Genomic DNA, 11443 nt, shown 5'->3' on the forward strand with positions numbered 1-11443 from the left:
GGCGGTGGCCGTCACAGCTCTAAGGTGTGTCTCAAGGCTGTGACAGCAAGTGAGAGACTTCCTTCAGGTGGCTTCTCTTCCAGCGCTGTACGGTGTGCAGAGCTCGGCCTTCTTCCTGCGCGACCACCCTGCCCTGCGCAACAGGCCTTTCTAGAGCAGCTCTTCTCAGACTTCATCTCTGCAGCTGCGGCGAGTAGTAAACTTGGGATGCTCCAGGCTGTTGGGGTTTCATATTCCATCCTGACTGTCTCATTTAATAATGAGGAGACAGAAAGGGGCCTGCCCTGTCACCCGTCAAAAGTACAGTGAAACAAAAGTGTCTCTGTGACCTTCGGTGAGATACCACCGTGCCCAGGGCTTACCGCTGGGTAGGTTATTGTGCTCATAATGGACGCTGGTTTTGTTTAATCGCCACTGTGTGTCCATCCCTTCAAACACTGTGCACCAGCCCTTTCATGGCTCATGATTCTGTCACTGTTGGCTTCCTCTCACCTCCCCCTTCAGCCACAAGATCCCTCCTCACATTTTGGGGACTAAATGCGTTTGCTGCACAGGATTGGTGTGAATAGATTTCAGCTCTCTTTTGATTCCAACCAACAGATTAAAAACTAATTATTCTCTGTAATACTTTTATAATAAAAACTAAGTTGAAATGATTTATATACACTTCCAGCTAACACATTTGCAATTCAAGGTTAAAATTGTTCTTGAAACAGCACCAGTTAAAATGCAATTACAACTCCCCAAGCAGGGATAAAAAGAAAGAAATGTTTTACACATTCACTTCAAAAGTTTAAAAGTCAATCTCATATTATAGAAAAAATGTTTTACACATTCACTTCAAAAGTTTAAAAGTCAATCTCATATTATAGAAATAAAAACTTTCATTTGTTTTTAACTAAATGATAAAGACTTCATTAGGTATATTAAAGTCAAGATAAATCCCAGTGTATTTATCACCTGCCTGGGGAAAGGCTAAGGTGGGTGGAAGGCGGGCTCTGTGGGGTGCAGAGTGGTTTTTGTGGGCCAGCGCCGTGTTCACGTGGCCCGATTCTTCCTGGCTGGGCCGTGGGGGGTAAACGCATGCTCCCAGCACTAGAGTCCCTGCCTGGAGTGGCTGGGGCCAGCAGAGGGAGCCGTGTGGCACTTTTATCACTGCAGCTGTGGTCAAGGTGCTTGAGAATGTGACAGACATCGCACAGACTGCGGTTCTAATCCTCCCCTCCCCTGTGGGTTCCCCTGAGAGCGCAGGCAAGGTGTCTCCAAGCCTGTTTCTCTCATCAGTCAATAATATTCATACCATTAGTGACAGCAGTGCCACCAGCCTCCTAGTTTCTGTGGTGACGGTAATGGACACTGCATGCTGCCTCGTACACAGCACCTTGCACATAACAGGTACTCGATAAGCATCAGCTACTACTGTTAATGTTACTATAATGGTGTTGTTCATAATGTTAATGTTATTTTTTGAAGCTCAGAAGAAGTTAGAAACCAAAAAACATTTGCAAAGTGCTTGGCAAACTGGCACAGTAACAGACTTGATAAATATTAGTAGTAAGAAAAAAAAAAAGAAGGGAACAGCACATGTAGTACATTATAGTGTTGTATGTGTAGAGAGCAGTCAGAGTTACCACATTCCTCAAAAAATCATAACAGCCGGGGATTTAGCTCAGCGGTTTGGTGGCCTGCCTTGCAAGCGCAAGGACCCAAGTTCAATCCCTGGTACCAAAAAAAAAAAAAAAAAAACCTCAGTATAAAAAATCATAACAGCAGTACTGATCATAATACTAACTAAACACCTGCTGTGTGCCAGGAGTGCTTCCGAATGTGTCACATAGAGACTCACTGAATAATAAAAACCCTACCAAGGAGATAAAATGTTATCTTAAGGATTAAGTAAGGTGACATTTGCCAAGTGGGGTTTCAAGGCAGGATTTGAAACCTTAGGCAGCAAGAGTAAGTTTTGCAGTTGGAGACACAGTCACAGACTGGATCTTTAGGGGCCCATGGTTAAGAGTGGAAGACTTGGAAACAGTGAGAAGCAAGTGTGGTGTGATCTTGTTTTCACTTTAAAGAAGCACCGTGTTGCTCTAAACCAGATTCAGAAGGGTGAGAACGGCAAGACCCCAAACACTGGACAGGGCAGAGGCCAGAGAAGCACAGCTCCTGTGGTCTGTCTCTGGCTCCAGCCCTGCCACACAGCACCAGGGCCCAGAGGCTCTCAGTGGACTTCCGGTGTGGGTGATTACGCTCCCTGCCCGTAAGAGGCCTGCATCCTTCCACCCAACAGCCGGCCTCGCCTGTCACCAGAGAGAGAGGAGTAGTGGGCTTTTCATGAATACTGGCCACCTGTCCAGGGCATTGGCTCAGCCTACTCGGCTTGTCCTTCTTGCTGAACTGTGTCGTGTGACTATCAAGCGAAGCTGCAATACAGCTGACAATAAAGTCTCACTTGGGTCGTCAGTCCGCCCTCAGAGCCATCCCATCCTCCCTTCAACATCTGTGGGCAGGTTGAGTTAATGACAACAAGAGAGCTTTTAGGCCACAACGTGTCATTATCTGGAAGAGCAATTTAAGCAAAGCCATGTTTGTGTTAAATTCAGAACCTGCCTCTTTTTACAGTTACACACTAATTCTTTCCTGAGGCATCAGAAATAAACTTTGTAAGAACACTGGCTGTGAAGGATGCAAGTATTCTAAAGAGTAAACAGACCTTGGAGTCATACTGCCCAGACAGTCCCCAGCACTGTCCTTTTCCTGCATTTCAGGGTTTAACCTATCTCAGGACAGACTGCTGTCTCTTGCAGAAAATTTCCAGTCCCACTTGCTATGTATGGCAGCCCATTCCAGCCTTTTTAAAAGACCCTGAAAGTTAAAGGAATTTGCCCTTTCCTTTACTCACATCTTTATGGCTTAAATTTAAGCCAATTTCCTTTTAGTCGGCCTTTTCTAGACATAGAGAAGAGCTGGTCAGCATGTTCCACATACAGGGCCTTTAATCAAATTCCTCCTTGCTTGCCTTTTTTTGAGACTAAACAGTTCCGCTTCCTTTAACCTTTCCTCTTGGGATTGATTTACCACCCTTTAAATCATTTTCCCTGGTCTTGCCTAGACCAGCTCCAGAGGGTCTTAGTCAATGCCTTTCCTATAATCTTAGAAAATTATTTTTTCTAAACAGAAACCTGTCCTCATGGTTTGAGGCATGTAGTTTGATTTTGGTCATTTTGTCAAGCAAGTCACGTAACAGGGTTGAAGTGATTTTTCGACACCTTACTTGTCTTCATCTAAGTGGCTCGTATCTGGATGAGCAAACAGCTTGGTTTTCTTAATCTTATCTGTCATTTATTACTTGCTGTCTTATAAATAAAGAAGAAAGAGTAGAAAGAAGGTTCCTGTAGACCCATCCTGATGGTGCTACCTGGTGAGAAGGTAGACTGGGCTTCTTCGTGGCTTATGAACACTGTACAAGCAGTGTTCATAGACCAGGGAGGAGGTAGGTTGACGGGCAGTTGTTCTTGGCTAAGATCTCTCTGTGAATCCATTGCTTTCTCATGAAAAAAGGAGTTTCAAGTTGTCAGCAGCAGGCATTTTCTGGGTCACCCTCTGAGGCTGGTAGAGAAACAGTGGTGTTGGCTTCAGGATTTAAAATGACCACCGAGAGTGGCCGAGGCCCTAGTGTTTCCTTTGTTCATCTTCTGGTCACTGCGATGGGGCTCGTGTCCTTCAGCTCCTGCACACCTACTTGGAGAGCGCTCATCCTGACTTGGCTGTGCCTGGCCACACCATTCGGCCTGGCCCTGCAGGAATGGAGGGACCGAGGGGCAGGAGCAGCTCCCCTGGGTTTTCTCTTGTTCCCTCCAGGGTTTGTTCCCACCCTGAGGAGGTGACTTTGCTAGTGACTGGCCATTTCCGATTCGGGTCATTTCATTGGTGACCAGGACAACTTTGTGGTCTGATGAGAACATGTCCATGAGGGCCCATCTTAGCTCTGTCCCTCACGCACTGTGTGGTGACCATTCTTAATGATCAGGGTGTTGGGGCCACAAAGAACCCCTTTTGATAACAGAAATAAGATCCTGGAGCTCAGATCATTTCTTTCACTGCCTTCCCCAAAAAGTTTTGTCAGCACATTGGTGAATGATGTCATTTAATAATAATGATGGCACGTTTTTATGGGAGGCTTACTGTGTGCTAAGTAACTTCCATAGGTTTATCTTTCAGGAAACCTAAAAGATAGGTTCTACTATTATACATGTTTTACAGGTGAGGCAGTTTCAGTGTTAGAAAGCACGAATGGTTTGTCCATAGTTAGCCATGTACTAAGTGTTGAACTTAGGTGGTTTAACACACATTTAGCATTTAGTGACTTGATGAGGGCTACTTTAGCCCACGGTTTAATGAGGTTTTAATAAGGTTTAATAAGGTTTAAATCACTGATATCTACTGCGGTCTTGTGGTACTCCAGGAACAGTTTCCAGGGTGGTATGTAGCTTAAGTGTTTTGTCAAGACGTCATGTTAACCAGAATCCTAATGAGGTAGGTACCGTTCCTTATGTCGTCATTTTACCGAGAACCTGGGACACTTAGGGACGTTCAGCAACTTGCTCTGGGTCCTAGAATGGGAGAATGATGGAGGCAGTGTTCACACCCAGGTAGTCCTGCTCCTGGACCTACCAGCTTGGCCACAGCTCTGTGCTCCTGCCCTGAACATGGCAGAAAGTGCGTCTGCCCTGGCTGGCACTGGGGTCTCCTGCCTCTTCGTGCTTTTGTCATTTCTACTGCACAGCTTTTCTAATCGATGTGGGTCTTTTTCTCCCCTCTCTGGTTTTCTGTGTAGCTCGAGGCTTTCTATTCCATCTTCACAACGGAGCAGCAAGACCACGTCAAGTCGGTGGAGTATCTGAGAAATAACTTCCGGCCACAGCAGGCTCTGAATGACAGGGTGGTGTCCAAGTCTGCTGTCCGTGATGCCTGGAGCCACGACATGGCAGACTTCTTAGAAAACCCACTGGGAACAGAAGCCTCAAAAGGTAAATTTGGATTAAGTACCCTGGCCTGGAGGAAGATTCCTTATCATAAATTACTTTAAACTGAAAGGAGGTCAAAGCCAGCCAAGCATTGGAGCTTGGTGGTAAGAGCCTAGGTCCCTCTGCTAGGAGAAGGTTGTCTGGGTGAAGGTTAGAAGCAGTTGGGGATAATTAGATATGTAGGTATGTTACAAATTGTCATTTTCTCTGTATTTTTCCCTTGTACTTTACAACTTAATAGCAGTGTCCAAAGGACGCTTTAACTATTTCCCTGTTGCTGTCAGGTCTTTTCTCTGAGGGTAAACATCAGGACCTTTGATCTGCTCGCATGCCCAGGGCCCAGCATTCCTGCTCAGTTGCACACCCAGGGAGGACTCTGCTCTGCACCCCTGCTGGAAGTCCCTTACATCTTAAACTGTGTGACAGTTTAATTCCCATATCTGATGAGCATGTGTTACCATTTTCAGGCATCTTCATCTTTTCCATTTCTGCTTTCTCATGGGAAATGAACGTGGATTTCTCTCCCAGGAAGCCAGGGAGTCTGATTCTCCCTCACCTGCTTTCTTCTCTGGCTCTGGGGTTTATCAGAGTTGTGCAAGCAGCTTATCAGACACTTGGCTGGGCAAGGTTGGTCAGAGTTGTACTACTTGGGAGGAAGGGAAAAGAAGGGATTTTCTTATGGTGTAAAGAGACGGGCGTTTCTCAACCCAGTGTTCTCCTTGGAAGTGAGCTTGGTGACATGGGAATGTTCAAGTCACCATGTCACAGTGGAGTGACACTGTCAGCATCATTTGAGCTGGGTGTGGTGCTGCACATTGAAAATCCTAGCACTTGGGAGGCTGAGGAAAGAGGATCACCTTGAGTTCCAGTCCAGCCAGGACTACATAGCAAGATATTGTGTCAAAAACCAAATAACAAAAATAGCATCTTTCTCTGAGAACTAGGGGATAATTAAACTCAGAAACTTGTGTGAATTATCTTGGTTCAGGCCAACATAGAAAACCTCACTGGGGCTCATGTTTTGGAAATGTAGCTAAAAATAAAGAAAATAACAAAACTCAACAGCTTCCCAAGAGAACGTGGTGGAGAAAAGCGGGACTCCTGGGAATTCACTGTTCTGTGAGAGGTACAGGGAGGAGGGGTGAGGAATTCGTGGTAGTTTGGGGTTGCTGAGATCTTGACAGCTGTGCAGCTCTTGCCTAAAACATGGGCTGAGCACACAGACAGGTAGATCAGCTGTGCAGAGGGAACGCATGGCCCCTGTTACTCAGCAGAAGTAAAGAATGTAAGGACTTGCCTAGCATTAAGTGTCAGAATCGGCAGGATCTGCTTTGATCCAGACTTGGACTCACCCTTAAATGCTCAGAGTCAGTTCTTCGTTCCTCAAAGTTCGTTCAGGTTGCCGTCATGGCCGTGGCCAACTCTTAATGTTAACATTATCTCTGGCCTTTTTGGAGGGGGTACCTAGATTGGGGTACGGTGCTGTTTGAGTTTTTACCATTGTAGAGGAACCATTCCTCCGAGGACTGACAACCGAGTCCATGCAGTCAGCCCAAAGTAGGCAGCGTGATGGGAGAAGAGGAATCCAGGTTTATCACATGTGTGGGGCATCACGTGACAGAAGCAGGTGTGAGTGCCTGTCACGGTTCAGATCTAGAATGTCCCCCAGAAGTCTCATGTTCAGAATGGGGCTTTGGGAAGGTGATGGATCACAGGAGCGCTGTGCTCACCAGTGGCTGGGCCCACTGACGAGTTCACAGTGGAATGAATATGCTTTTAGAAGTGGAGCTGGCTGAAAGAGGAGTGTTTCTGGGTAGATCTCATTCCTGGACTTCTCTTCGCTCTCTTCCTGGCTGCCGTGGGGTGAGCAGCTCTCACCTGCCAAAGCCTTCGTGATGCCCTTTCTGCCTTGGATCCATCCAACCGTGGATGAAACCCGAAAAGTAGGCACCAAATCAAACCTCTCCTCCATTCGGTTGTGGGCGTCAGTGCTCTGTCCCAGCAGTGTAGTCCCCGACAACCCCGGAGATCAGGTGCTTCCTCTGGAAGGCGAGGTCAGGAGCCAGTGCCACCTCAGTGCGGAGTGAGCAGTTCCGGGAGAGGTGACTGGGCCCTGCAGGGAAGAGGAGGCAGCCTGTGACCTAGGCTGTGCTGAAGCTTGGGGCCTGCAGCCGCCTCCTCTCCTGTGCTGTGACTTCATTTTCCTAGGTTGATGAGACTTGAGGGAGCAGATTCAAGAGTACTGAGTACCTTTTGGAGAGCCTGGCCTTAGGCAGGCAAGGGGAGTTCAGAGGAACCCCACCTCCCCTACCTTCACCAGATGCCCTCAGTCTGAAGTCCACACTGGCATATTTGGGCTTGTATTTCCTGAGCTGGTCCTACAGACTACTGGAACACGGCACATGCATGCACAGGAGTACAGCTGTGATACAGGCCTCGCTCGACCTAACACGCCCAACCAGCAGAGTCACGGGTCAGTAACTAACATCCCACCCTGCCAGGGTGACCCCACCCCTTCCTGACGGTAGCCACTGCCAGAGATTAGCTTTGCCTTTTGTACATTGCACGGCATAGAGTGAGTCATCGGTGCAGCATGTCCCTTGCTGTTTTTGCTTCTTCAGCTCTATGTTGGTTTTGAAAGTTCTCAGTGAGGTTGCAGAGAGTTGTGATTTGTTCTTTCGTGCTGCTGAATTCCACTGTGTGACTACCTGGGAGCTTACATGCCCCTTACAGCATATCTGGATAGGTGGATTATATCTCAGTTTTATTGATCATGAAAAGTTCTCGGGCATGCCTCTTAGTGAATATATAGATGAGTCTCTGGATATATACCCGGGAGTGAAATGGCTGCACCCTAGAGTCCATCGGTGTAAGTCTGGCTGGACAATTTTCCAGAGTCGCTGGGCGTGAGGTACTGTGCACTCAACAGCGGTTTGGGAAAGCCCGCCCCTCAACTCTCCCAGGACTGGGCTCAAACCCAGGACCGCACACGCTCAGTCAAGCCCTCCGCCTCTGAGCTATGTCACCCTCCCTTTTCGTTCGCAGCCTTTTCAAAAGGAAAGTTGGAACACTGTAAAACTCTGTTTTTGTAGATGTGCAGCTCTCGTGGTTTTATAAGTGTGCAGTTGTGTGAGCATTGCTGTCTCCCGGGTGTAGAGCCATCTTCCTGTCCTTGTCACAGATGGTCTCTCTACAGTCTGCTGTCAGTTCTCTCTCCTGACTTTATCCCCAGGCAAGCTCAGATCCGTTTTCCTTTCCCTTGCTGTGGGATTTTCAGATTCATCCATGTTGTAGCATGTGTCAGGAGGCTGTTCCCTTTTGTTACTTTTATTAGGTTTGGTGAGATTTAACTCCTGTTCTGTAAAGTTCACTCTTTCTTTTCTTTTTTTGGTACCGGGGATCGAATTTGGGACCTTGCGCTTGTGAGGCAGGCGATGGCACCACTGAGCTAAATGTTCATTCCTTTTAAGTATGCACCTCAGTGGTCTTTAGTACTTTCACCATGTTACATAGGCGTTACCGCTACCTGGTTTCTTCACCCCACAAAGAAACTCAACGCCCACGTCAGTCCCTGCTCCCGGGCTCCGGCCGCTTCTTTCCTAGCCTTCAGCCCCACACAACCACTAATCTACTTTCTGTCTCTCTGGGTTTGTCTCTTCTGTACATTTATTGTAAATGGATCATACGGTGTGTGACGTTTTGTCTCTGAGTTCTTTCACTTAATATTTTAAAAAATTATGTGTATGAGAGCATGAACCAACCATTCCATTTTATGACCAAACGTAGAGTGCTGTGTGAATGTACCACTTCTTCATTCAAGTCTCAGTTATCGGGTATTTTAAGTTTTCCCATTTCGGGGATGTTAAAAGTAATGCTTCTCTGAATATTCACGTTCATGTTTTTGTATGAGCATCTTTTCCGATCTCAGGAGTACCGCTGCTCACATACTGTAACTCCAAGTTCAGTTTTATGGAACTGCCAAACTGTTCTCTGAAGGAGCAGCTCCTGTTTCTGTTCCCACTGTCACCCCTGATGTTTGTGCGTCTTTTTTTATTTTAGCCGTTCTAGTAAATATGAAGCCATTCCCTTGGTGCTTTTCATTTCCATTTCCATGCCTAAGGACACGTCTTTTTGCTTGTAAAACCACAGCACCTGAAACTCTAACTTAACTAAGCGTACCCCCTTTTCTCCCTAAGGAAACTGAGGCACTTCAACAGCACTGTAGACCGCAGGCCGCCTGTAGATGCTCACTCTCCTCAGAGAGCCTGGCTGGCGAAGAGCAGGGATGGCGAACCTTTTAGAGAAAAGTGCCCAAACGGCAACCCAAACCCCATCTATGTGTCACGGAGTGCCAACACTGCTGTAATACCTGAATACTGAGGTTTTAGTTTAGGAAAAACAGGTCATACATTAGCATCTTTTGTCTTAAAACCGCGATAACTCTTGTGCCATACCTTCGCTAGCACTGGCGTAGATGACCAATGTGAGAGGGAAAACCAGTCAACAGGCAGTGCAGAGGGAGAATGCTTTTCTTTTCAAAGTTCTCTGCATGCAAAAAGGCCTTTAAAAATAGAAGAATGTATTCTGTAATCTTTGGGCAATTGAAAAAGAACAAAGCCTGTGTAATCGGCATTCTTTGTTGGATCATCGTTGGAAGCTTGCAATGCCCAAGAAAGCTGTGATGTTTTATGCATTTATTGGGTCATTGTCACAGAAGAAGGAAAAACAAATTAATCATGTAAGGCAGGAGTTGATAAACTTTTTTGGTTGAAGCCCAGATAATAAATGTATTGGCTTTCCAGGCCATATGCACACTGTGGCAACTCCCCAGCTCTGCCATGGTAGACTGAGAATAGCCATGGACAGTGTCTTTCAGTAAAACTTATCTACAGAGTTAAGTGCAGAGTAGATTTGACCTGGGAACCATACTTAAATGACTCTCCCTGTGCTAAGGGAGTACAATGGAAAACATCACGGGTGCGGCATAAGGCACACATGTCGTGCATAGAGGTGGTGGAAGAGGTAAAGATCCAGTTAAGTGGTAGAAGGTGTGCCTAGCAAGGCTGTGAGTTCTAACCCCCCACCAAAAAATCAAAAGCAAAAATTAGTGGTAGTGCCTGTGGTTATGAATTGTTTTTCCATTGCTCTGCAAGCCCCTACGGCTCACGTAAAGGTTTGTTCACTTGTTAACCAACTACTTAGCCTTACTAGATCATCTCTCACACGAGAGTGTGACACGGCCCCATGGACGGAAGGCAGCCCCTCCGCAGTCAGGCTGGAGCAGCCCTGTGGTGGTGCCTGTGTGAACACCGCCGGTGCAGAGTTAGGGCGTTTCGAAGAACACAGACGGCTCAGCCTTTTAGTGCCAGGATGCCAGGTATGGACGTGTAAGACACCGAGGAAAGAAAGGAGAGGAAAAGTCATCTTACTGTCATATCGTTGCTCAAGGAAGACGTAATGGATATCGCCCATAAAAAAAACATAAAGCTTTAGTTCCAGTAAATGGAAACAATATTTAGGCTCGGTGGATTTTTCGAGGGACATCCAATTTGCCGCTCTGCCCTTTGTCGGTAAATAACTCGGACAGACTTTAGGATTTAATGGGCTGTCCTTCCAGTATTCTGTGACCATCCCGGCCTCTGGAACAGCATTCAGTGATTAAGTGCTGAATGCTGTCTATTGTGAAGACTTTTGGAACAGTGAACAGAGAAAGATAACTTTCCTTCCAACAACATGAAACATATGGTTTATTAATTTAATGAAACCTGCTCAGCCCGCAGTGGAATCCAAACCACTTGATCTGATAATTTGATTTGATGGCTTAATTAAAATGACACTGCATAATATAATAAAAGCGAAGGCTATGGAAAGGACACGGGCTGCCTGTATAACCCTACAGTCTCCTAAGCCAATGCTGTGATTTTTGGAAAATGGCTTTTGCTGCTGTCAGTGGAGGAATCTCTTTTTTAAAGTACATTTTGGGTGATGGGGGTTACTTCCTGTTTTGGTTAAAACAGCTTTAAAGAACATATCCCACCATGAGAGGATGTCTGAAGTAGTCAATTTTAAATCAGAATAAACTGAGAAAGAACATCACATTTTCCACCTACATTAGCAAATAAGTAAATCCATGATTGCTTTAAAAAAGAGTTTGACATTGAAATCATGGTTTTCTGCTATTTTGGGAAGAAAATATTAATGTTGTTCTATTTTCGGTTTAATCATTTCCACTTGCCAGATTAATGAGCTTGAATTATGTTATCTTATTTAAAATAAGTGCCGATGTGAACACTTCGTTCTTTTATAGGCACCTGCCCTCCTAGAAACTTCCAGAAAAATTTCCTGTCACTTCTAGAAACTTTCAGCACAGCAGAATGCTAAGGAAACCAAAAAAAAAAAAAAAAAAAAAAAAAAAA

The 11443-nt window shown here is 45.9% G+C and overlaps 1 protein-coding gene across 1 annotated transcript in view; it reads left to right on the plus strand.

The window, feature by feature from the left end:
• Ptprg (protein tyrosine phosphatase receptor type G) overlaps positions 1 to 11443 on the plus strand; it is a 532317-nt gene that overhangs the window by 366842 nt on the left and 154032 nt on the right. The window contains 1 exon segment of the mRNA XM_033757017.1: positions 4838 to 5030. Within this exon segment, the coding sequence (XP_033612908.1) occupies positions 4838 to 5030 (193 nt within the window).

The sequence above is a fragment of the Fukomys damarensis genome, unplaced genomic scaffold (assembly GCF_012274545.1).
Source record: "Fukomys damarensis isolate Sample0158 unplaced genomic scaffold, DMR_v1.0_HiC HiC_scaffold_28, whole genome shotgun sequence".
NCBI lineage: Eukaryota > Metazoa > Chordata > Mammalia > Rodentia > Bathyergidae > Fukomys > Fukomys damarensis.